The sequence below is a fragment of the Pristiophorus japonicus genome, chromosome 9, assembly GCF_044704955.1.
Source record: "Pristiophorus japonicus isolate sPriJap1 chromosome 9, sPriJap1.hap1, whole genome shotgun sequence".
NCBI classification, from domain to species: Eukaryota; Metazoa; Chordata; class Chondrichthyes; family Pristiophoridae; genus Pristiophorus; species Pristiophorus japonicus.
Window position 1 is genome coordinate 171,414,510 of NC_091985.1, and position 26,328 is coordinate 171,440,837.

The following is a 26,328-nucleotide window of genomic DNA, read 5'->3' on the forward strand; positions in this document are numbered from 1 at the left end:
TCCCCAACATCGGGAACATTCTTCCAGCATCTAATCTGTCCAGTCCCATCAGAATTTTATATGTTTCTATGAGATCCCCTCTCATTCTTCTAAATTCCAGTGAGTATAAGCCGAGCCGATCCAGTCTTTTCTCATATGTCAGTCCTGCCATCCCGGGAATCAGTCTGGTGAATCTTCGCTGCACTCCCTCAATACCAAGAATGTCCTTCCTCAGATTAAGAGACCAAAACTGCACACAATACTCAAGGTGTGGTCTCACCAAGGCCCTGTACAACTGCAACAAGACTCCCTGCTCCTATACTCAAATCCTCTCGCTATGAAGGCCAGCATGGCATTTACTTTCTTTACTGCCTGCTGAATCTGCATGCCTACCTTCAATGACTGATGTACCATGACACCCAGGTCTCATTGCACCTCCCCTTTTACTAATCTGTCACCGTTCAGATAATAATTTGCCTTCCTGTTTTTGCCACCAAAGTGGATAACCTTGCACTTATCCACATTATACTTCATCTGCCGTGCATTTGCCCATTCACCTAACCTGTCCAAGTCACCCTGCAGCCTCTTAGCATCCTCCTCACAGCTCACACCACCACCCAGCTTAGTGTGATCTGCAAACTTGGAGATATTACACTCAATTCCTTCGTCTAAATCATTAATGTATATTGTAAATAGCTGGGGTCCCAGCACTGAACACTGCGGCACCCCACTAGTCACTGCCTGCCATTCTGAAAAGGACCCGTTTATTCCGACTCTCTGCTTCCTGTCTGCCAATCAGTTCTCTATCCACGTCAATACATTACCCCCAATACCATGTGCCTTAATTTTACACACTAATCTCTGCTATCGGTCGCAATACTGAAGAAAAAAATGTTTTCTGTTAAAGTGCCGGATGAGGCGAAGGATGAAATGGAACTGCAGACCAGGACAGCTCTGAGATAGTGTGTGTGTCGGTGCTGCTGAAGAGAGAGGTCGAGCGTGTGTGTGTGACAGATTATCTGGTCAGTATCTCAGTGCTGTGTGTGGGAGCTTGCTATGTGCAAATTGGCTGCTGCGTTTCCTATATTACAACAGGTCTACACCGAAAATACTTAAAGTGCTTTGGGACACAAGAGGGCATGAAAGACGCTATTTAAATGCAAGTCTTCCTTTCTTTCGTCGTTGAACTCATTGCTGTTACATACATTGCATCTTCTTGCTAAAAGAATCAAATCTAGATTTTGTTCATTTTGGGTGATACTGAATCATAGGCCGTCCCTCGAAGCGAGGATGACTTGCTTCCACGCCAAAAAAGGATGAGTTCACAGGTGTTTCGAAAGAAGGGCCCGAACTACATCCTGAAGGGGTGAAGATGCCTGTGCGTGGATTTTTTTAACCTGTGGTGACCGTTGCACACCAGGCACCACACGGGCTTGACAGAGCTAGGTCTTGGTCCAGTGGCAAGGGTTACCCAGGACGACTGGGGACCAGCTCTGCTGCACGGGCCTAGTGCGCACACATATCACAGTGTGGGCTGGCCCATGCTGCCCCTGGGCCCCTGGCCCCGAACTCATGCCTCCCCTGAGCCCCGATCACATCCTTCCACAGTCTCTCGCTGCTCTTTCGCCCCAACCTCACCGCTCCTGCAGTACCGACCCACGCTCCAATCACCGACCTGGACCTTGCTGACGTCACTCTCCGTTGCCGTCGTCCTCCTGCACCAGCTCGGGCTGCTCCCTGAATTGGTACGCCTCTACGCTGCTCCCGGGACGCTCACCTGCGCTCCTTTTATGGCCCCTTTTATGCTGAATAATGTGCATGCTTCTATATTTATCTTTTGCTTGTCATATCCCCTCCATTAAACGTGATGCAGATCTTTTGTGCTGTACCACCATAATGGGACAGGGATGAACATCCCTTTTTTGATGTATGCTGTGGCCTCTGATGTCACCGGGCAGCACACTACTTTGCCGCTAACTGTTGCCATTAAATATTTACAGATAGAAGTTTCCAAAAAGCTTAATGTTTTTTTGTTAAATGTATTTTTCTTTCTCCTTCTAAATCCAACAGATCTTTCAGGCTCAGCTCCGAGGTATGAACAGCAGGACAGTGAAAACTCAGCACGTAGAGGAGGCCCGACAAAAAGTCGTAAGTCTGGAGCAGGAAGCAAGGCGTGCTTTGCGGAGGAACAATGAGTAAGTGTACGCCGTTTCTATGAGAATATTGCTGTAAATTAGGTACTTTATTCTGTAATCGTAGAATCATAGAAAATTATGACACAGAAGGAGGCCAATTGGCCCATGGTGTCCGTGTCGGTCGAAAAACAGCTCCCCAGCCTAATCCCACCTTCCAGCACTCGGTCCGTAGCCCTATAGGTCATGGCTCTTCAAGTGCACATCCAAGTATTTTTTTAAATGTGATGAGGGTTTCTGCCTCTACCACCCTTTCAGAGTTCCAGATCCCCACCGCCCTCTGGGTGAAATGTCATTTCCTCATCTCCCCTCTAATCTTTCTACCAATTACTTTAAATCTATGCCCCCTGGTTATTGACCCCTCTGCTAAGGGAAATAGGTCCATCCTATCCACTATATCTAGACCCCTCAGAATTTTATACACCTCAATTAAATCTCCCCTCAGCCTCCTCTGTGCCAAAGAAAACAACCCCAGCCTATCCAATCTTTCCTCATAGCTAAAGTGATGATATTGATTTGGAACGAATGGTTTAATCTGGTTATGCAATGGCCCTTCAGTTAACACACACTGCACAAGTCATACCCCTGTGCATGAGTCCACTTGTGTGGAGGACGACCGTACATTTCAACCAGTCGCCCATTGTTATGGCAAATGTTGACTAATTGAAGCAGTGGTAAATTTACCAGCCCATCGTTTTGCTTTATTCCACAAGACTGGAGTGAGCTATTATTGCTAACATGGTGGGGATGGGGGGAAGGCACCAGTAAAATGGGAGAATTATAGATTCATCCTATCATCAACCCAGAGAACTCCCAAGCCATTAACATTTAAATCGACAGAACATGGGAGTTAAATTAGGGAGCGCCCACTTTTGGCGCTGGCTGCTTTGGGGCAAACCAATGTTGCAGCAGGAACCTGAAGCAGGCGTTAGGCCCCTTATTTGCATACGCAAATGGCCTACTCCCTGCTTCAGGCAAGGGTAAAGGACGCCTCTTGTTTATCCGTCTCCAATATTATACTGTAGAATGGTAACTAAATAGCCACGTGTCATACGTGAGTCTTAATGCTAAATGCCTGTGGGCTATTTGAGCCTAGAGGCCAAAGGAGATGGTTCTGATTCTGTCCTAACCCAATATTCACACCCATTTATCAATAGGATAAAGATCAGAACTGGGTCTCCTTGCCAATCCCCCCTTCTGTAACCTAGGCATGCTGTAGTATTTGTAGTACCATTCTGGTTGAGATTAACTAACTCGCACGGGGCAGAGATTAAACCTGACACCGTGCTGGTACGTATGACTTAGAACCACTAAGGGAAGCGCACTTACGAAGGTACGAACAATGACAGACAGGTAAAGACCATTGGTCCATTGAGTCTGTCCCGCACAATGGCGATACCTTGTGTACCACAACATATACACTCCACCCTACCCCAAACCATGTGATCTCCTGGGAGAGGCAAAAACAGATAAAAAGCCCAGGCCAATTTGGAAAGAAAAATCTGGGAAATTGCTCTCCGACCCATTGCGGCGATTGAAACTAGCCCAGCAGATCCCTCTGGCCTTGAATTCCCTGCAGTACCTACCTTCTGTAAGAGGTGATCTCCGCCCCAGCCAGAAACAAATCCAGCTTTCGCTTGAGGGAATTCAGTGAGTCTGCATCCGCCACATGGAACTGCAGCTTGTTCCAGAGGTCTACTGTTCTCTGGGAAATGAACCACCTCCTGACCTCTGACCTCGATCTAACCTTATACAACTTAAACTTGTGCCCCCTGGTGCTACCTAACCTATTTAATTGAAATAAACGGTCAGCTTGAACACAATCTATTCCCTTCATTATCTTGTATACCTCAATAAGCCATTGGGAAACTATAATTAACGACTGTTGAAGTAAACACAAGTGACTATATAAAATAGTGCTTTGTGTAATGCAGTACTGAGTGCATTTTGAAATCCAGAATATCCTGTATAGCCTGGCAATAAAGGGTACTGTCTTTTTTTTTAAAGAGAACAAAATATATTATTGATCTCTGTTTCTTAAATGTATTTTCCCATATCTCTCCTGAGGTTAGACATGAAATCCAACTGAAATACAGAAGGCATTGTCTCTTTTGCTATTTGTAAGGGTCATATGTGAAATGAGTTTGTGGTCTAAACTGGGCATTAATTAGCAGTCTTGCTCATTGTTCGGATAACTGCTGTAGATAATGGAGACCACACTGATGGAGTCTGTCTCTGATGTTGGAGTGGAGTGAACTTTGCTCCAAAATAGGACCATGATTCCACAACTCCATAAAATTTGATTTTCCCTCCCCCGAAACAATTTTCCCGGTTGGAGCCAATACCTGGTGTTCTGATTCAGTCAAATTACACCAATCTTCTAATTAATACGCTGTCCCTAATCGCCATGCATTTTACACCTTGCACACGTTACCTGCAGTTGAAATGCATGGAGATTATCTCACCCATGGATATCAACTCCTTAATCAGCTGAAGCTGAATCTATGTCAGCAGGTTAAGTGTGCAACATGTTAAATTCATGGGGGGAAAAATTTGTTCTTGCCCGGATAGCAGTCGGTGTCCTCGCCAACTGCTGTTCACGGTGCTCGAAATGGCCGCCACGCTAAACAAGGTAAATTGGCATGGGGGGCATGGTGATAAGTGGTGCAGCGCTATCCTGAGGTGCCTGGTGGCATTGCACGGGGGATCCTGGACCAATCTGTATCCCTGAGTGTCTGGTGCGAGGCTGTGAAGCTCACAGTGCATTGTGGGTAGCGAGGAGCTGTGAAATTTAAAGGGCCATGCATATTGAAGCAAGGGAAAATAAGTGCACTGATTCAGTATATTTTTCAGCCCTTTTTCTGTCTTAACAAATAATCAATATTTAAAAGAAGTTCCAAATGTCAATATTCAGCATTTACAGCTGAATGACCTTCCGAAAATCAACAAAAGTAAAAACTGCCTCAGCACTAACACAAATGGCTTAGCGAGCCAGGGAAGGGGCACCCAGGGTCTCGCACGCAGCACTCCAGCTTTGTGCAGGGGGTCGACACTGCAAGACACGCCCTTTCCCTACAGGAGGCCTCCAGAAAGAACAATGTGGGAATATATCACTAAGGCAGTCACTGCCAGCAGTGTCACCCCCACCACATGACTCCAGTGCCCAAAGAAGCTTCACGATCTCAGACCACTGGTCAAGGTCAGTGAATGCATCTTCCAAAGTCTCACCGACCAACTGAACCTCTAGCCTCACACACTGCTCAATGCAGGATCCTCAATCACTCACCTACCAACAATCTGCACCAATGACAAGGCACATCTCCTATTCCTAGCCTCACCTCACCCCCTTGGAGGACACGGTGCTGGCCATTCTTGGCAGGGGCCTGGCTGAGCCCTCAGCCAGCGGCGGAGCTGAAAGGATACAAGATGCGGGTATCCTCAAACGTTATTGTCGTTCTGACATGCAACTCTCGGCTTCCAACCCTCCCATCAGCACAGCTCCACCCTTGCGCCTTCCTTATTTCACACATCCAAGAAATACAGCCTGCCCAGGCAGTGAGCCCGCAGGCAGATGATTCCATCCTGGATATCCTAGCAACAACGAGTCTTTCTGGGATGCATCCTTCTGTCTGATTGCTCCTCTTCTGCTTCTTCCTCTTCCCTCTGAAAGAGAACGCTGGAAATATGAAATGACAGCATAAAATGCAGCAAATACTCAGTTGGTCAGGCAGTATGTTGACCTGAGACGTGAACGCCACGGATGTTGCATGACCTGCTGAGTATTCCCAGTATGTTCTGTCTTCTCAAAGGCGTTCACTTACCATCCGAGCCCTTGCAAGCGTCCAGCAGCACTCCCTACTTAAAAAAAACTTTTTACATCTATTGCAGCAAGCCACCACTTCAATAAAATAAAAAAAGTCCAAATCCTTCCATTCAAACTTACCTGATTGATGTGTGTGTCCCTTTAACAGCTGCAGATATCGCCCGTCGGGTTAACCTGGCGTGCTAAAAACCCAGCGATGACTCGAGCGCCAGGGTCGAAGTTCACGGAGGAAACGTTAAGTTGACATTGCACACCAACTGATGTCACCACGATGACACTTCTTTTCAGGGCGCTGCCGGTTACCGACCGCACAAAGGAGGCAACCAATATGACCGGCACCGCCAGGACCGCCCCCAGCTGGCGCAAGAACGGCGGCCCGCCATTTTGTCACGCATTGCTGGTGCTACCAGGTGACAATAAGGATATCAATTGCTCACCCAAGGTGTTTCAGGAGCTGCTATCTATTGGAAGTGGAAGTTTGGTGTTAAATGACACCACTCCGATTCACGGCATCAGCTATTGGTTGACAACTATTTAGCACTTAGGCACCATTTAGCACTGGCTGATGCAGGCAGTCGGGGGTTTCTCAGGTCAACTGATGGTTCTGGGGTCCCTGGCTGGGGAGATAGTTGGGGGAGCAAATGGTGGGAGCAAGGTGGGCTTGTAAAAAGTGAGTCCACATCTCATGTGGTTTCCCTAGCTCCATATAGACCTGATGCCTGCTTTTGTGTCAGCTGTGGCTCAGTGGGTAGCAGCTTGCCTATGATCTAGAAGGTTGTGGGTTCAAGTCCCACTCCAGACACTTGAGCACAATAATCTAGGCTGAAACTCCAGTGCAAGTGCTGCATTGTCGGAGGTGCCATCTGTCAGATGAAATGTTAAACCGAGGCCCTGTCTGCTCTCACAGGTGGACGTAAAAGATCCCATGGCGCTATTTTGATGAAGAACAGGGAAGTTATCGCTGGTGTCCTGGCTAATATTTATCCCTCAACCAACATCACAAAAACAGATTATCTGGTCATTATCACATTCCTGTGTGTGGGAGCTTGCTGTGTGCAAATTGGCTGCCGTGTTTCCCACATTACAAGTGACTACACTCCAAAAGTACTTCATTGGCTGTAAAGCGCTTTGGTTCATCTGATGGCCGTGAACGGCGCTATATAAATCCAAGTCTTTCTTTCTTTAACATATTTGGTAAACCTGTTTCTTTTTTAGGCTGAGGAATGAACTTGAGCAGAAACTTTCTAAATCTGAGCCCCTGCCTAAGCAGCAAGGTAAGTCAAACTTTGCTTGAGAATGAACACTTTAAGCAGGGTTGCCAACCCTCTGTGAGTGTCCTGGGGATCTCCAGCAATTAAAGATGAATCTCCAGACACTGCTGCGAGCAACCCTGGAGAAGAAAATTATTGGGGCGTTAAAAAGAAAATGGTGGTGTTTTTATCATTTTCTTCGACCACTTTTGTTTATTGGTTCTAAAATTAATGGAGCTGGGGCGGTGCGTTTGGAGGCGGGAGTTGATGTGATTTAACAACTCCAGGACTACGTCCAATCAGATTTGCCAATTGCCAGTGTTCCCTTTAAGCTTCTCAGCCACGCGCCCGTGCAGAAGTGTGGGCCTCCTGTGCAGCCGGACTCTCAATCAAAAACCACGCATGTGCAGATTTTTGAATGGGTCATGCAGCCCCTTAAAGGGTCACGGGGCTGAAAAAAATATTAGTGGGGACATCGGCAACTTTAAGTGCTACTTATAATTCTCGATGGGTGACTACAGTGAAAACGTACGGTGAGTTGTCATTTGTTATTTTCTTTATTGGAAAACATTCAATTGGTTATTTCCACAACCTGTGATACTGTGTTTATCGGGAAGACTAATACATGATGTGTATAGAGAGAGGGGAAAGGTCGACCAACCAGCTGGGTGAGAAGTGATGAAATGCAGCGAGTGGCTCTCGAGTGTCCCATCATTTCTGGCTTTTGGACTATAGACTGCTGCTGTTGATCCATGAAGTACTCACCTCAATATCATTTACATTGCCCAACTCCCTGAAATGACTATTTCTACCCAATTCAAGGGCTCAATTTTCCCCAGTATTTGTGGTGTTTTTTTGGGGGCAGGCTGTTTTTTCTGGCCGAACTTAAAAATCCCCAGTTCCCCCAATCAATTTGCACCAGCGTAACTCAGTTAGTTACGAATTTTTTAAGTCCGTTTTTTTTTCAGCCAAGGGAGAGAGAGAGACACAGACTGACAGACACAGACGGACGAACGAGCGACCGAGAATGGAACAGGAACAGCCTTCGGGTGGGGTTGGAGGTCAGTTGGTGCTATGTGTTTTTCAATTCTTTTAATGTGTTGGGAGGTGGCAGTAAGCTTCACTTGCATTGTGTCCCTGGTTACCATGGCAGCCTGATCCTTTTGGCGCAGATCAAAGCTCTGCTCACCTCGGGTCAGGCCACGTCAAAATGAAGAGATGCAACTGGAAAACTCGCAACACTTTTTTTTTGGCATACTTGGGCCCAAAAGAATCGGGCGTAACTCTTCAAGTACGCCAAAAAAATGCTTTGGGGAAAACTAAGCCCCGAGAGTTGAAATATTCACAGCTCTATCTCATTTACAAAAACGGGCCGAGTGCAGTAATTCACGCTTAGTGCTGTGAGGAGATGAGGCGCTCTTCCAAGTTTGAAGTTAAGACATATTGTCTGGCAGAGGAGAGGTAGTTGTGTACTGCACCTGACAGTGGGAATGCAAAATGGCAAAATGATTCACTCCCCTGCGCTGATCTCACTACACATGCAAAAAGGATACAGAGGCACTAGAGAAGGATGAAAAAAGGTGATACCAGAACTGAGAGGGTACAGCTATCAGGAAAGACTGACAGTCTGGGGCTGTTTTCTCTGAAAAGAGAAGGCGGAGTGGTGACCTAAGGTCTTTAAAATGACAATGGAGTTTGATAGGGTCGATGTCGAGCTGTTTCCACTTGTGGGGAGTTCAAAACTAGGGGTCATAAGTATAAGATCGTCAATAAGGAATTCAGGAGAAGCATCTTTACCCAGAGAATGATTAGAATGTGGAACTCGCTGCCACAGGGAGTGGTTGAGGTGAATAGTGTAGATGCATTTAAGGGTAAGCCAGATAAATGAGGGCAAAAGGAATAGAAAGATATGTTGATAGGGTGAGATAAAATAGGGTGGGAGGAGGCTCGTGTGGAGCATAACCACCATCATAGACCAGTTGGGCCGCAAATTCTATATAATGTCAAATGTTTTTCTCGTAATAGTTAGAATTACTAACCACAGATATGTGCTGCCTGATTCACACAAGTGTTATTATTTATTATATATCTGAATGTTAGTATTAACAGTCGGCTTCAGCTGTTTTAATCTCGTGCTAAAAGTCGAATGAATGCAATGAATTCTAGTCCAAAAAATTATGACTTTGACCCCTGCGTTTTTAAGTTTTCAAATGAGTCCTTAAGGGTCACAATAGTATCAGTTACCCAATGAAAAAAAGTTAAGTAGAAGTAACCTTTTCTCTTAGTCCTGTGTCGGTTTTGAGCTGATATTGTAGGAACTACTTGCGTTAGAAGTTGCAATCACTGCACAGCTGCAGGGCATGGGAATAGGAGGAGGCCATTCAGACCCTCGAGTCTGTACAGCTATTCGATTAGATTATCTGTATCTCAACTTCATTTACCAGCTGTAATGTATGCACCTCTGAGTGTGCTCACAGGTTTGCAGAGCTGTTGAGAGTGTTGTGTCCTTAGATGCTCTAACAATGACTCCACGAGACAGTGTAGTGACCTTAGTCCTTTATTAGTTAACTCCAGAGTGAGGATCACATATGGTGGCCTGCCTTTTATACTAGGCCAGGCACACCTGTACAGGTAACCTATAAGTCTCCCACTGCAGTGCCCTCTGGTGGCACACCTTGAGATAGTACCAACAGTAGCCATGCAGGATACATGACATCACTGCCCCCTAAACCCTCAGTGTAAATCGCCTCTGCATTAACTGTGCTCTGGGTTTAGCTCTATCTGGTTGACCTTTGGCAGGTCGATCAATCTTGGGTGAGTACTTGCTACAGTAGAGTGCTGCTGGTTACTGTTTGTGTGTGTCCCTGACCACTCCATTCTCCCCCCCTCCACATATAGATTATGTCGAAGGCTCATTGCATTCATATACATTCCAGTTCAGGAAAATACATTACATTTGTGGTTCCGTTGTGAGACAAGTACGTTAGACTGGTGAGATACCTTATCGATGCAGTAACCGGTGTGTAAGGACAAACTAGTTCCAGAACTGCTGGATTGTGTCCCTGCAGTCTGGTGGCAGCGCAGTGCCCAGTGCTGGCAGTGGGAACCCAGTTGGCTCGAGTTGCCAGCTCTTGTGGCTGTTGCCTTGGTCCCTATGTCGGGCCGCTTCACAGATGCCTGTGACCTCCCTGTCCTTTCTTTGCGCCCTGGGTCACTGCTGCTCCCTGAGGAGCTGTCGTCGAGCAATGCACAGGGAACTGCTGACTCGCTGGCCTGGGCGATGTTTGGTTTGGGATCCTGGATGGTCCTGATCCCCTTTGGGGTAACTGTGGCGGGTGACCCTTCGTTTATGGGTATGGCCTTGATGGTGATGGGGTTTGGTGACTGTGCCTTAGCACAGTCTGCTGTTTCAGGCTCGTGGCAGTTAGTGCCATTGGGTGCCTGAGAGGTGGAGCCGGTCAGGGGCAGGGTATCAATACCGGTGCTGTTGCCTTGCTGAGGTCACTTGCTCTGCGCATGTGTTGGCTGCTTGTGACCACACTCCATGGTGTATAACTCTGGTCCCCTGGACGCAGGCTACAGCATTGGATAGCTCGCTGGACCTGTGTGCTCCCGATGGATGTCTGCCCGCTGCATTAGCTGTGTGCAGTTGAAATCCTACTTCGCACAACTTTTCATTACTTATTATGGACACTCTGTGGGTCCGAACGCAATCGCGCAACTTTTCCTCGCTGGTTGCATGTGCACAATTCAGATCATCAATTACACATTTTACATGATCGCGCGACTTTTCCTTGCTCATTGCATGTACACAACTCTGATTATTACTTACACATTTTACATGATCAATTACACATTCTGTCTCTGACTTACAGTTACTATTACATTGCTTGAGGGTGTGGAACTGTCTCTTTAATTGTACTGGGTTGCAGACCTCCTTTAAGAGAGCCTTGCTTGCTTTACCCCAATCCTCTTCTCCGTTCGGTGCCACGTGTTGCTCCTTCAGCACTGCACCTCGTGATCTGGCCGCGGCCATCTTTTTCTTCAGCGCCTCACCTCGTGGTTTGGGCGCCATCTTTCCTCCATCCACGATGTCGACTGCGGAGATCCTCTTTTCCCCGGGTTCTGCCACTGATGCTGGGAAGTCGCCTTTGGATCCGATTTTCTTCCTCCAGAGTCCTGCCACTGGAGCCTGGAAGGTGCATTCGGGTCGTCTCAGCTGGATCATCTCCACGCAGTCGTACTGAGCGGTCTGTGCCTCGGGTGCTGTGCTGGTCTGCTCTCTGGTGCCGGATCCACCCTCGGGTGAGGGCTTGCTTTGCCTCTGAGCGCGGGGGTCATCGATCGCTGGAGTGAAGACTTCCCACTTCCAATGGGTCTTCTCCATCTACCTTCTGCCAAGCAGCGTTGGTCCATCACCTGCAACAATCCACAGTGGCAACTTGTGCACCGCGCCATCATGGAGTACCTTTACATTCACGTTACCAATGACTGGGATAATTTCATCGGTGTAGGTGCGTAGCTTTGCCTGAACCGGGACCAACTTGGGTCGTTCAGCTTGATTGTCCCATAACCTCTCAAAGGCTTCTTGATTCATTACTGACTGGCTCGCCCCCGTGTCCACTTTCATGAAGACTGGAACGCCATCTTTCTCGACTTCCATCTTCAGCGGGGAAACACTCGGTGGTGCAGGTAAACATGCTATATACCTCATCGTGGGGCTGAGCTGCCTCTCTGCCTATCGTTTCATAATCCACGCTGGATTCATGGCCATCTGCAGACTCTTCATCGACACAGTGTCATATTTCTCTTACACATTCGCTGGAGTGGCTCTTTGTGCTGCAGCCTTTGCATACATAGTCTTTAAAGCGGCACTGGTGAGCCCTGTGATTCCCTCCACAACACCAGCATGGAGCTACTCAAGTAGCCCCCTCGGCGGACTCTGAGTTAAGGGACTCGGGGGCCTGTTCTCTCTTCCCTGAGAGGGTTCGCGCTCTACAATCCAGCCTCTATACGGCACCACTCTGTGCACAGTACCTGCCGGGTTTGAGTCCTGAGCGTGAGTCATCTGCCTAGAACCGCAGGTCGAGGTCATGAATGCCTGGCTCACAGAGATGGCCTTCTGTAGTGTGACTGTGGTCCGCAGACAGTAGCTTATGAAGAAGGCCCTCATGGCTAATTCCAATGACAAAAATGTCCCGCAGCACTTCGCTGAGGTGGGTGCCGAACTCGCACGGTGCCGCCAGCCTCCTGAGATCTGCAGCGCGATTTCTTGGCCTTCGGGCCGTCGGTGGGTATAGAACCGGTGTCTGGCTGTGAGGATGCTCTCCTTGGGCTTGAGTTGCTCCTGGATCAGGATTATGAGCTCCTTGTACGACTTGGTCGTTGTCTTTGCTGGTGCCAGCAAGTCCCTGACAAGGCCATAGACGGTGAGCCCACAACTGGTTAGCAAGATAGCTCTGTGCTTATCAGCCAGTGTGGCCGGGTCGTCTCCTGCCAGGTCGTTGCTGTGACAAAATGTTCGGGTATCCCCACAAAGGCTTCCCAATCATCACCATTGGCGAACTGCTGCAACGTACCAAGGGTAGCCATTTTCGCGTGAAAGTTCGTAATCTCGTCGCCAATTGTTGTGTCCTTAGATACTTTAGTAATGACTCCACGAGGCAGTGTGTTGTACTTGAACTGTAGTGACCGTAGTCCTTTATTTGCTAACTCCAGAGTGAGGATCACACCTGGTGGCCTGCCTTTTATACTAGGCCAGGCACACCTGTACAGGTAACCTACAAGTCTCCCACTGCTGTGCCCTCTGGTGGCACACTTTGTGATAGTACCAACAGTAGCCATGTAGGATACATGACAGAGAGGAGGCGGGGGTCCCCAATGGAGTGCTCTCTACGCGGAAGTCCTCCATCTATTTATTGGAGCAGTCCCGTGCAATCGATTTTTAAGTCGGTTCACGGACTCCCAGGTCGCCTGCAATTTCTGCGGTCTAGAGGAGTCCGTGTTCTATGTGTATGTACGAGGTTGCAGCCCCTCTTCCAATATTTGAAGGGGCTGCTCCTCAAATTCTGGTTGCACTTCAGTCCCACACTCCTGATCTTTGGGCACCCTGTGCGGAGGGGAGTGGGCAGGTCGGAAGGCCTCCTCGTAGGACTGCTCCTGGGCATGGCCAAGGTAGCCATCAACCGGTCCAGGCAGCGGGCGGTCGTTCAGCCTGACTGCCTGCCTCTCTTCCACGGTTACATCCAAGCCAGGGTGTCCCTGGAGATGGAGCACGCGGTGTATACCGGTACGCTCGCGGCCTTCCGCGAGTGGTGGGCGCCGGAGGGACTGGAGTGCATCATCACCCCCGGCAACCAAATTTTAATTTGAACCACATGTAAAAAGTTAATTTGTTTAAGTTTGTCGGTTTTAGTGTCGTCCCCCTCCCACCCCCCACCCCCCGCCTTTTGTATAATTTGTGTTTCTGGTGCCCTCAATAAAAAAACAAGGGAGCATTTGATTTAATGTTTATGTGTTACATATGCAACTCAAAATAGTTGTAGAGCTGTTGAGAGGAAGCAGGGGTCCCCAATGGAGTACACTCTACGCGGGAGTCCTCCCTCTATTGATTGGGAACTTGGCCTGGAGGGTGTTGCACGGGGCAGTCCCGTGCAATCGGTTTTTAAGTCGGTTCACGGACTCCCAGGCCGTCTGTAATTTCTGCAGTTTGGAAGAGTCCGTGTTCCATGTTTTTATGGAATGTGCGAGGTTGCAGCTCCTCTTCCAATATTTGAAGGAGCTGCTCCTCAAATTCTGATTGCACTTCAGTCCCACACTCTTGATCTTTGGGCACCCTGTGTGGAGGGGAGCAGGCAGGTCGGGAGGCCTCCTTGTAGGACTGCTCCTGGGCATGGTCAAGGTGGCCATCAACCGATCCGGGCAGCGGGCGGTTGAGGGGGTCGTTCAGCCCGACTGCCTGCCTCTCTTCCGCGGTTACGTTTGAGCCAAGGTGTCCCTGGAGATGGAGCACGCGGTATCCACCGGTATGCTCGCGGCCTTCCGCGAGAGGTGGGCACTGGAGGGACTGGAGTGCATCATCACCCCCGACAACCAAATTTTAATTTGATCCATTAATGTTAAAAGTTTAATTTGTTTAATTTGTCAGTTTTAGAGCCCCTTTAATAAGGGGGCACTTGATTTATAGTTTCAACAAAATAGTTGTAGAGCTGTTGAGTTGTGAGTGGCTTAGCCAGTCACGTGATGTTCACAAGACTCAATAAAACCCCAGCCAGTTGGGTTCAGGGGATCCACGATGAGGCCGTGGTTGGAAGCCCAGTGGATAAATTGGTAATGTGTAGTGTGATTGTTAAACTTTTGTTAATAAACCAACTAGTTCTCAATAGCAATGTGTTGCTATGAATTCTTAAACAAAGAACCCATGAAGCAAATACATTACACGCGCCTTTGCTCCATATCCCTTGATCCCTTACTTAATAAAGTGCAACATCCCCACTGACACCTGGGAGTCCCTGGCCAAAGATCGCCCTAAGTGGAGGCAGTGCACCCGGGAGCATGGAGAAATCAAACGCAGGCAGCGGAAAGGGCGTGCGGCAAACCGGTCTCACCCTCCCCTTCCCTCAACCACTGTCTGCCCACCTGTGAAAGGGACTGTGGCTCTTGTATTGGACTGTACAGCCACCTAAGGACTCATGCCAAGAGAGGAAGCAAGTCTTCCTCGATTCCAAGGGATGATGATGACTTAACAAAAGCCTATCAATCTGATTGTTGAAAATTTAAATTTACCCAGCATCCACAGCCTTTTGGGGGAGAGTGCTCCAGATTTCTACTGCCCGTTGTGTGGAAAATGTGCTTCCTGGTTTCACTCCTGATTGGCCTGGCTCAAAGTTTAAAATTGTGCATCTTTGTTCCCACCCAGCAGTAGCAGCTCCTCTGTATCTACCCAATCAAATCCTTTGACATTACTTTGTATTTAAAATAATAGACATTCATTTAATGCAGGGTGGTTTTTGCACATTTTCCGAGTTCAGTTCATCTGAAAAGCTGTCCTAATGAGTATTGTAACCTGTGTAATGTTGTTGTGCTGTCTTTCGGATGAGACGTTAAAGCGAGGCCCCGTCTGCCCTCTCAGGTGGATGTAACAGATCCCATGATATGATGTTGAAGGAGAGCAGGGGAGTTCTCCCCGGTGCTTTGACCAATATTTACCCATCAACCAACAGCTGAAAGGCGATTATCTGGTCATTATCACATTGCTGTTTTGTTGTACCTTGCGGTGTGCAAATTAGCTGTCGCATTTCCTACATTACAAATGTAACTAGGTGCTTTGGGACATCCTGAGGTTGTGAAAGGCGCTATATAAATGCAAGTCTTTCATTATTTCTTTCTTCTTTTAAGTTGCAGAAGCGCGGCCTTCTTTGAAGCCCTTGAAACCCAAAGAGAAGCCGCTGTCTGTGGTGGAACAGGTGCTCTCACTGAGGAGCAGCACTTATAAAATGACAGTGCAGATTCAAGAACTGGAGAATGAGTTGAAGCATTCCATGGTGCCCTCCATAATCACTGATGCTCTGCAGAGCTCTCTCAGAGACACACGGGTACTTATGATCGCTGTAACCTTTCCACCTGTCCGAGGGTTGCCAACTGTGGTTGGACATATTCCTGGAGACTTCATCACCAGAACTGAGAGACTGAACAGGCTGGACCTCCTCTCTAGAAAAGCGAAGGCTGAGTGGGTAACCTGATGGGAGGTGTTTACAATTATGAAGGGGTTTGATAAGGTAGACGTAGAGAAGATGCTTTCCAAATCTAGGGGCCATAAATAGAAGGTAGTCACTAATAAATCCAATTAGGAATTCTTTACTCAGCGAGTGCTTAGAATGTGGAACTCAGTACCACATGGAATGGTTAAGACCTATCGCATCGAAGCATTTAAGGGGAAGCTGCATAAGTACATGAGGGAGAAAGGGATAGGATGAGATGAAGTAAGGTGGGAGGAGGCTTGTGGCATAGGCCAGTTAGGCCGAGTGGCCTGTGTCTGTGCAAAAAATTCTCTGTAATTCTATGTAACCAGCTTCCAACTGCCCCATCCAGTCAAACAGCCTTTTTTCCATCTCCAATATTTTTATAACTGATAAACAAATGTGTCCAAAGAAAATGAACCAAAAACTTCATCTTACGTTTCTTTTGATGGATGAACCAGGTGAGCTTCTCTTACCTGTTTAAACCACATTCTTCCATTAGTGTCGGCCGTGGCTCAGTGCGTTGCACCCTTGCCTCTGAGAAGGTTGTGGGTTCAAGTCCCACTCCAGGGACTAGAGCACAAACATCTAGGCTGACACTCCAGTGCAGTGCTGAGGGAGTGCTGCACTGTCGGAGGTGCCATCTTTCGGATGAGGTGTTAAATTGAGGCCCCGTCTGATCCCACAGAAGAGCAGGGGAATTATCCCTGGTGTCCTGGGCAGTATTTATCCCTCAATCAACATAACAAAAACACATGATCAAATTGCTGTGTGTGGGAGCTTGCTGTGCGCAAATTGTCTGTCGCATTTCCCACATTGCAACAGTGATTACACTCCGAAAAGTACTTCATTGGCTGTAAAAGCACTATATAAATGCAAGTCTTTCTTTCTTTTCAAGTGTAGCAACTGGGAAATCAAATTAATTTTCACCAAACCAAATCATTTTTTAAATTTAAGTTTCTCAATATTTTTCCCTCCAACATTCCTTTCTTCCTTAGCCTAAAAAAGCCACTTCAAGAGCCATCCATGTTGGAGGGGGCTGGAATCACATATCGGCCAGACTGAGCGAGGACAGCAGATTTCCTTCCCTAAATGACATTGGTGAACCAGTGGGGTTTTTTATGGAAATCCAAGTAAGGGTATCGAGGGATACAGAGCAAAGATGGGTAAATGGAGTTGAGGTACAGATCAGCCATGATCTAATTGAATGGCAGAGCAGGCTCAAGGGGCGAAAGGGCCTCCTCCTGCTTCTAATGCTCCTATGACAGCTTCATGGTTAGTTTTACTCAGACCGGCTTTTGATTTTCAGATTTGTTTGAAAGGAATTAAAATTCTCAAACTGCCAGTGAGGGATTTGAACTGGCGTTCTCTGGATTATTACTCGATTGACCTCAAAGGAAAAGAAAATTGGGCAGGGTGGAAATCGGGTCGCCGATTCACTACTGCCCAATTTGCGCTACTGCCAAAGACCAATTTCACCCCACAATGTTCATTTGGAACAGCTTTTGTTGAATGAGATATTTTAAAATCTCTCGAGTTCCCCTTTTTCTACAGGTCTTCTTCGCGTGTCGATCACCAATCACGCCTTCGCATTCAGATATATTCCTTTTAAACAAAAAAGTACAATCCCGTGTTGTATAATAACATTATTATTATTAAGAAAAGACTGTTACCTGTCATCCCCTAGATCAGAGGCCACACTGCGATATGTGTGCACATTAGGTCCATGCAACAGATCCTTGCCACTGGACCAAGACCTAGCTCTGTCAAACCCGTGTGGTGGCTAGTGTGCAATGGCCACCCCACGTTAAAAAAATCCACGCACAGGCATCTTCCACCCTTCAGGATGTAGTTCTGGATCTGGAATATTAGGTCCTTCATTGAAACACCTGTGAACTCATCCCTTTTTTGGCATGGAAGCAAGTCATCCTCATTTTGAGGGACCGTCTATGAGATCAGAGATATACTGAAGCACCATGCATTCTCCTCCCTCCTCACTTCTGAGTACTTTTGAGGAAATACACCTAGCCAAACTTGATTGCATTTTAAGTACTAGAATATGAAGTATGGGTTTTTAAAAATGACATGAGTTATAGGGGAAATCCCTGTTTCAGGAGAATTCTCCAAAGTCCAATACTGATGTCCCTTGTTAAATTTGCAACAGCCTGCAAACCAGTCTGTTGTTGAGAGTTGAATAACTAAATTGGGGCGTTTGTTGAGAAAAATGACAGCACTACAACTAATGTTCGAATCTTCCCACAGGCTGAAATTGCAAAACTGCAGAAATCCAACCAGTTACTTCGCTGGAAAATAAAAGTAAGAGCGCGTTTCCTATCCGTTTTGGTTCATTCTCGGCTGTATTTCTGGGTCTGACTTCCTGGTTTCCTGAATGTACTGTGAGCTCGGTGTAACCTTTCCATCCAAGATTGACCAGCTCCCCGAAGCACTGGCTAATGCAGTGCTTGTCCTTTCACTTCTGGGTCTTGTTCAGCTCAATGTCTACTCTTGCTGCTGGCTGCATGGCTCCTTTCTCAAGAGTTTGGGTCATCTCAGCCCAGCTCTCAGTGGGCACGATCGCCGCACTATCCCAAACCAGCACCAATTGTCACTAAATTAGTAATCGCACACCGACACCACCAAACACCTGGATTTTCGGGTGCTCTCTGCTCAGTTTTTCGGTGGTGATGGCGATGGTGAGGTGTTGTGGTCGGGCAGTCAGCCTCCAGCGCCCCGCGGCGATCCTCGGGTCGGGTTTAGCGGCAGCGCTGAGCAGCACCGCCTGGAAGAGCTGCGCCCGGTGGGCAATGCTCCCGGTTGTGACACCGGCGCGAGTTTGAGCTCCTGCCCGACCCGTCCGCCCGGAAGCGCATCCGCAGTGACCGCCTGGGAAATCATTTCAGTCCAACCGTCCCGTCGGCGAAGAGGTGAGCGATGGACTCGGAAGATAAGTGTGATTGTTTTTACTGTTAATTGTTTTTGCGCTTTGTGTTGTGGTGGCGTGGGCAATGTTTTGGGAATGTTTTTGTGGGGGGGTTTAGGTCCACCCCACCCCCAGGCGTCTCTGGGAGCGTTCCCGGCCCGGCTCTTTTGCTCGGGAGTTTCCCACACTAACGCCCGAGAGAGGTGTACAAAGCCTCCCTTAGTGCTGCGCCCCCTGACTCAGGGCCCAGCTGCCCAATGTTACTGACTGAGGCACAAACTGTTCCCAAGTGCTAACTTTCCCGCTCCACCGCCATTATCACCCCAAAAACATCAAAGCCTAAAATCCAGCTCCTACACTTTCACGGTGCCTTTAAGTCTAATTTAAAAAGTCCCAAACTGCATCCCAAAGGTAGAAAATAATCGGAGAGTAAACTGTGGTGAAAGAAGGACTAGGGAGATGACTGAAAGCGGATTGAGGAAGTAGGTTTTGAGAAAGCTTTTGGAGGAGAAGAGGGAGGTAGCGAGTGTTGTGTATGGAGAAAGAGTCAGACTGAACACTGTGAGCTCAAAGTAAAGTGTGACTGTAGTCTTTTATTGCAGATCTCCAGAGTGCCTCTCCAACCTGTGAAGCCTCCTTAAATACCTGTGCTCCGAAGGGATTATGGGATCCCTTGGGACTCCAGGGGATGAGCCCTCTGGTGGCTGTACAGAGTAAATACAAGTTTACATATATAACAACACTACCCCCCACCCCCACGCCCCCCAAAGTCAATAGTGTAACTATTTACAATGTGAGTCGATCTGGGGCCTTCCTTGCCCTGGTTGATCGTCTCGGTGTGAAAGCTGGTTTTATTGAATCATTTATTGGGCCCTCGCTGGGCTGCTGTGCAGCTGGGCTGCCTGGTGTGTTGGGCCCTGCTGGGCTGCTGTAGATGATGGGTTCTGCTTCGTGGTCAACCGTGGTGCCGGTTGCCACTGGTGTCTATGTTGGGGAATCAAAAAAGGTAGGGTCGAAGGTGGATTGCTCAGGATAGTCTGTGAATCTGAGTTTGATTTGGTCCAAGTGTTTCCGGTGAATGAGTCCATTTGAAAGTTTGACCCGAAACATCCTGCTCCCCTCTTTGGCCACGACAGTGCCGGGAAGCCACTTGGGACCTTGTCCATAATCTAATACAAATACAGGATCGTTGATTTCAATCTCGCGTGACACGTTTGCGCTGCATGGTATGCACTTTGTTGAAGCCGCCTGCTCTCTACCTGTTCATGTAGATCAGGGTGAACTAACGAGAGCCTTGTCTTAAGTGCTCTTTTCATGAGCAGTTCAGCAGGTGGGATCCCAGTGAGTGAGTGGAGTCTCATGCGGTAGCTAAGCAGGACTCAGGATCGACTAGTCTGCAGTGAGCCTTCAGTTGCCCTCTTCAAGACTTGCTTGATGGTTTGCACTGCTCTCTCTGCCTGACCATTGGACGCTGGTTTAAACAGGGCAGATGTGACATGTTTGGTCCCGTTACTTCTTTGAACTCAGCACTGGTAAAACATGGCCCTTTGTCGCTCACCAGGACATCGGGTAAGCCGTGTGTGGCAAACATGGCCCGTAGGCTTTCAGTAGTGGCAGCGGACATGCTAGCCGACATTATCTCACATTCAATCCACTTGGAGTACATAGAAATATAGAAAATAGATGCAGGAGTAGGCCATTCGGCCCATCGAGCCTGCATCACCATTCAATATGATCATGGCTGATCATTCACCTCAGTATCCCTTTCCCGCTTTCTCTCCATACCCCGCGTCTACAACACAAGGAACACTTTACCCAAGAGTGGGCCTGCATAGTCGAAGTGTACCCTTGACCATCGTTTGGAGGGCCAAGACCATAAACTTAGCAGCGCCTCCCTGGGTACATTGCTTAACTGCGAATATGTATTACATCTGTGAACGCAGGACTCTAAGTCCGCTTCGATACCGGGCCACCACACGTGGGATCTGGCTATCGCTTTCATCATTACGATGCCTGGGTGGGTATTGTGGAGGTCATTGATGAAGGTGTCTCTGCCCTTCTTGGGGACCACTACTCGATTGCCCCACAGAAGGCATTCTGCCTGTATAGACATTTCATCTTTGCGCCGCTGGAATGGCTTTACCTCTTCCTGCATTTCCACTGGGACACTGGACCAGCTCCTGTGAAGCACACAGTTTTTGACTCGAGATAATAAGAGGTCCTGGCTTGTCCAGGTTTTGATTTGCCAGGCAGTGACGGGTGATTGCTCACTCTCAAATGCTTCCATAGCCATGGCTAGATCTGCGACCGTGGTGGGCAATGGCAGCCTACTGAGAGCATCGGCACAGTTTTCTGTGCCTGGCCTGTGGCGGATGGCGTAATTGTATGCGGACAACATGAGCGTCCATCTCTGGATGTGGGCCGATGCAGAGAACAGGGATATAAGTAGCTTATGGTCAGTTTCCAATTTGAATTTTAGCCCAAACAGGTATTGATGCATTTTCTTTACCCCATAGACACACGCTAACGCTTCTTTCTCAATCATGCTGTAGACTCTCTCAGTCTTAGACAGACTCCTGGATGCATAAGCAACCGATTGCAGTTTCCCGAAATCATTAGTTTGTTGCAATACACACCCGACGCCATATGACGACACATCACATACGAGTACCAAACACTTACATGGATCATACAACACAAGCAATTTGTTTGAGCATAACAATTTTCTCGCTTTTACAAAGGCATTTTCTTGACTTTTGCCCCAAACCCATTCATCCCCTTTTCGTAGTAAGACATGCAATGGTTCTAACAGTGTGCTGAGACCCAGTAAGAAGTTACCAAAGTAGTTCAAGAGTCCCAGAAACGACTGCAGCTCCGTCACGTTCTGTGGCCTCGGTGAGTTCTCGATTGCCTCCATCTTCGCGTTGATGGGCTTGATGCCGTCTGCCGCAATCCTCCTTCCCGGGAACTCCACTTCAGGCGCCAGGAAAATGCACTTCGAGCATTTTAACCTGAGCCCCACGCGGTTGAGTCGACTAAGAACCTCCTCCAGGTTCTGCAAATGCTCGACTGTGTTCCGACCTGTGACCAGGATGTTGTCCTGGAAGACCACGGTGTGCGGGACCGACTTCAGTAAGCTTTGCATGTTTCTCTGGAATACCGCCGCCGCTGATCGGATTTCAAATGGGCACCTGTTATAAACAAAAAGACCTTTGTGCGTGTTGATGCAGGTGAGGGCCTTCGATGATTCCTCCAGGTCTTGCGTCATGTAGGCTGAAATCAGATGCAGCTTCGTGAACGTCTTTCCTCCCGCCAGTGTGGCAACGAGGTCATTGGCCTTTGGTAGTGGGTATTGGTCCTGCAGGGAGAAGCGATTGATAGTTACTTTATAATCACCACAGATTCTGACGGTGCCGTCTCCCTTGAGGATTGGGATGATAGGACTGGCCCACTCGTTGAACACGATCGGGGAAATGATGCCCTCTCTTTGCAGCTGGTCTAGCTCGATCTCTACCCTTTCTCTCATCTTGTATGGTACTGCTCTCGCCTTGTGATGGATGGGTTGCGCCCTCGGAATTAGGTGGATCTGCACTTTTACTCCTTGGAATTTCCCGATGACTGGTTCGAACAGCGAAGGAAATTTGTTTAAGATCTGGGCACATGAAGGGTCGTCAGCGGGCGATAACGCTCGGACGTCGTCCCAGTTCCAGCGTATCTTTCCCAACCAGCTCCTGCCATCGCCCGGTACCACCCAGAGTGGTAGCTTGTGCACTGCTCCATCATAGGAGACCTTTACGGTAGCACTGCCGATTACAGGAATCAGTTCTTTCGTGTAAGTTTCGTGCGAACTAGAGTTAAGACTGGCGTTGAGGCCTTGTTGCACCACAACCTTTCGAAAGTCTTTTTGCCCATGATGGACTGACTCGCGCCCGTGTCCAGCTCCATTGACACCGGGAGTCCATTTAGTTCAACATTCAGCATTATCGGGGGACAATTTGTGGTGAATGTGTGCACCCTATGAACCTCTGCCTTCTCGATCTGAGGCTCTGGTTTGTCGTGATCCTCCGTGGATCTGCCCTCCTCTGCAACATGGTGGTTTGCAGGTTTAACAGGCTTTGCAGCTCGCCTGCACACTCGGAGGTGTCCCATTGTTCCACAGCCCTTGCAAACGTACTCTTTGAAGCAGCATGAATGGAAACGATGATCACCCCCGCAGTGCCAATAAGGTATTAATGGCCTTGCATTCATCACCCTTGATGGTGGACCCTGAGACATCTGCGGACGTGTAGCTGCAGGTATGTGAGACCTGCCCTGTATGTTACGATTCAAAAACAACATCACTTTGTTCACAGTACTTGTAGCAGCACTTGTGTGCTGAAAGATTTGCTTCGTATTGTCACTGGTGGCAATGAAAGCCTGGGCTATCGCTATGGCTTTACTCAAGGTTGGGGTCTCTACAGTCAAAAGTTTGTGAAGTATGGTTTCGTGGCCAATGCCAAGTGCGAAAAAGTCTCTGAGCATGTGCTTCAAATGTCCTTCAAATTCGCAATGTCCTGCAAGGCGTCTTAGCTTGGCGACATAACTCACCACTTCCTGGCCTTCAGACCTTTTGTAGGTGTAGAACCGATACCTCGCCATCAGAACGCTTTCCTTCGGGTTCAAATGCTCTCGGACCAGTGTGCACAAATTGTCGTATGATTTCTCCGTCGGTTTCGCTGGAGTGAGCAGATTCTTCCTGAGGCCATACGTTGGTGCCCCACAGACGGTGAGGAGGATCGCCATTTGTTTGGCAGCGCTCTCTTCCCCATCTAGCTTGTTGGCCACGAAGTATTGGTCGAGTCGCTCCACAAAAGTTTCCCAATCATCTCCCTCTGAGAATTTCTCCAGGATGCCCACTGTTCTCTGCATCTTTGGGTTCGCTATCTGTATCTCGTCGCCAGTTGTTGTGTATGGAGAAAGAGTCAGACTGAACACTGTGAGCCCAAAGTAAAGTGTGATCGTAGTATTTTATTGCAGGTCTCCAGAGTGCCTCTCCAACCTATGAAGCCTCCTTAAATACCTGAGTCTCCAAGGGATTATGGGATCCCTTGGGAGTCCAGGGGATGAGCCCTCTGGTGGCTGTACAGAGTAAATACAAGTTTACATATATAACAGCGAGGAAGAAAGACCAAAATGGGAAAGGTTATGGAGAAAGGTTGAGCAGGTTGGGCCTATACTCACTGGAGTGTCGGAGAATGAGAGGTGATCTTATTGAAACATAAGATTCTGAGGGGGCTCGACAGGGTAGACGCAGAGAGGATGTTTCCCCTCATGGGAGAGTCTAGAACTAGGGGGTATAGTTTCAGAATAAGGGGTCGCCCATTTAAAACGGAAATGAGGAGGAATTTCTTTGGAATCAATCTTTGGAATTCTCTACCCCAGAGAGCTGTGGAGGTTGGGTCATTGAATATATTTAAGGTGGAGATAGACAGATTTTTGAAAGATAAGGGAGTCAAAGGGGAACGGGCGGGGAAGTGGAGTTGAGGCCAGGATCAGATCCATCATGATCTTATTGAATGGCGGAGCAGGCTCGAGGGACCAAATGGCCGACTCCTGCTCCTATTTCTCACGCTCTTGTGGGGCGTTTCAGAGTGTATGGCTGGAACAGCTAAAAGCCCCACGGACACAAACATTGGAGCGAAGAGGCCAGAATCGGAAGAGCGCAAGGCACATAGAGGAGCACAGGGCTGAATGAGGTTGCAGAGGTAGGGAGTGGCGAGGCCATGGAGACCTTTACAGGTGAGGACAAGGATTTTGAAATTGAAATGCGAACAGGAAACCAGTGAAAGTCGCTGAGCAGAGTGATAAGGGAACAGGACTTGTTGTAGGAGAGGATTCAGGTGATGCAGTTTTGGAGAAGTTGTACTTTATAAAGAGCATGGGAAGCTCGCAAGGAGGGCGTTGGCATAATGGAGTCTGGAGGTACTGAAGGAGAGGAGAAACGTCTTGTTAGTTAGTTAGAGTCTCCTGTGTCTAGTGACACATGAGGCATCCCATTTCTTCCACTGCTGTCTGTCTAAAGCAAGATAATTGACTCAGATCAGAGTATCATCTCGTCTTACATGCAGCAAATTATGGTTCTCCACAGTTGGTGTTCATATTTTCAAATCTCTAACAGGCTCGTCATGCCTCTGGGTTGTTTCTGTAATGAAAGGCATTATTACTTGGACAGGTCGTAGGACCAGGAGGGGCCAGTGGACTGCCTTTAGTTTGGCTTATACCATTCGACCTGTCTGGCTTGGATGGTCCTACCAGGAGTTTAACTCCCACCAGCATAGCTCTCGGGATTATTGGAATTCACAAGCCTTCCCACTATGTCAAGGTGGAGTCCCTGGGGAAGGGAAAAGTATCTTGGTGGTGAGGTGGGGCAGAGTGGGTGAATGTTGCGGTAGTTTTGGTGGTGGTAAGTATTGTGTTCCGAACACAGATGAGACTGCACACAGGGAGGTTACAGTAACAGTGACCTCTGTCTTTATTAAGACACTCCAGAGTCGGGAACAGGCTTTAGGGGCCGGCTTATATTCAGTGCTCCCAAGGGATGCTGGGATCCCTTGGGACTTCAGGGGATGCACTCCATGGTGGCGGAACATGTGAGTGCATGCTTTACAGATTCACAACATCACTCCCCCCCGCACAAAGTCAAAGTGAAAACTATTTACAAGGTGAGGCAGTCAGGAGCCTTTCTTTCCCTGGTGGACCGCCTCGGTACAAATGTCTGTTCTGGTGTGTTGGCTGTGCCCTTGCTGGGCTGGCCCTGCAGGGCTGCTGGGTGAGCCTGGCCTTGCTGGGCTGTTGGGCGTGATGGGTTTGATTTCCTGGTCCGGCATGGTGTCGTTGATCCTTTGGATGTGTGTTGTGGGCTCTAAAAAGGTGGTTGTTCAGGGCAGACTGTGAACCACAGCCTCATTTGGTCCAGGTGCTTTCTGCAAATTTGTCCATTGTCCAGTTTGAGTACAAACACCCAACTCCCTTCTTTAGCTATCCCGTGTCCGCGATCCACTTGGGACCATGTCCATAGTTTAGCACATACACAAGGTCATTCAGATCAATTTCCCGTGACACAGTGGCGCGACCATCGTTTACATTTTGTTGCTGCCGCCTGCTCTCTACCTGATCATGCAGGTTGGGGTGAACCAGCGAGAGTCTGGTTTTAAGTGTCCTTTTCATGAGTAGCTCAACTGGGGGCACCCCTGTGAGCGAGTGAGCAGTACTCGGGACAGGCGGGTTTGGAGTGAGCCTTCTGTGACTCGTTTGAGGCTCTGTTTGATTGTTTGTACTGCCCGCTCTGCCTGCCCATTGGAGGCTGGTTTAAACGGGGCCGAGGTGACATGTTTGATCCCATTGCGGGTCATGAATTCTTTAAATTCGGCACTGGTGAAACATGGCC

The 26,328-nt window shown here is 48.2% G+C and overlaps 1 protein-coding gene across 4 annotated transcripts in view; it reads left to right on the forward strand.

The window, feature by feature from the left end:
• The window catches only part of LOC139273332 (uncharacterized protein C6orf118-like), a 110,390-nt gene that overhangs the window by 71,990 nt on the left and 12,072 nt on the right, over nucleotides 1–26,328 (forward strand). For 3 of the 4 annotated variants that reach the window (XM_070890141.1, XM_070890142.1, XM_070890143.1), the window contains 5 exons: nucleotides 2,050–2,174; nucleotides 7,210–7,268; nucleotides 8,213–8,305; nucleotides 15,642–15,838; nucleotides 18,245–18,298. In XM_070890141.1, coding sequence (XP_070746242.1) covers nucleotides 2,050–2,174; nucleotides 7,210–7,268; nucleotides 8,213–8,305; nucleotides 15,642–15,838; nucleotides 18,245–18,298 — 528 coding nt within the window. The remainder of the gene's footprint in view (nucleotides 1–2,049; nucleotides 2,175–7,209; nucleotides 7,269–8,212; nucleotides 8,306–15,641; nucleotides 15,839–18,244; nucleotides 18,299–26,328) is intronic. The other variant, XM_070890144.1, reaches the window with a different exon arrangement.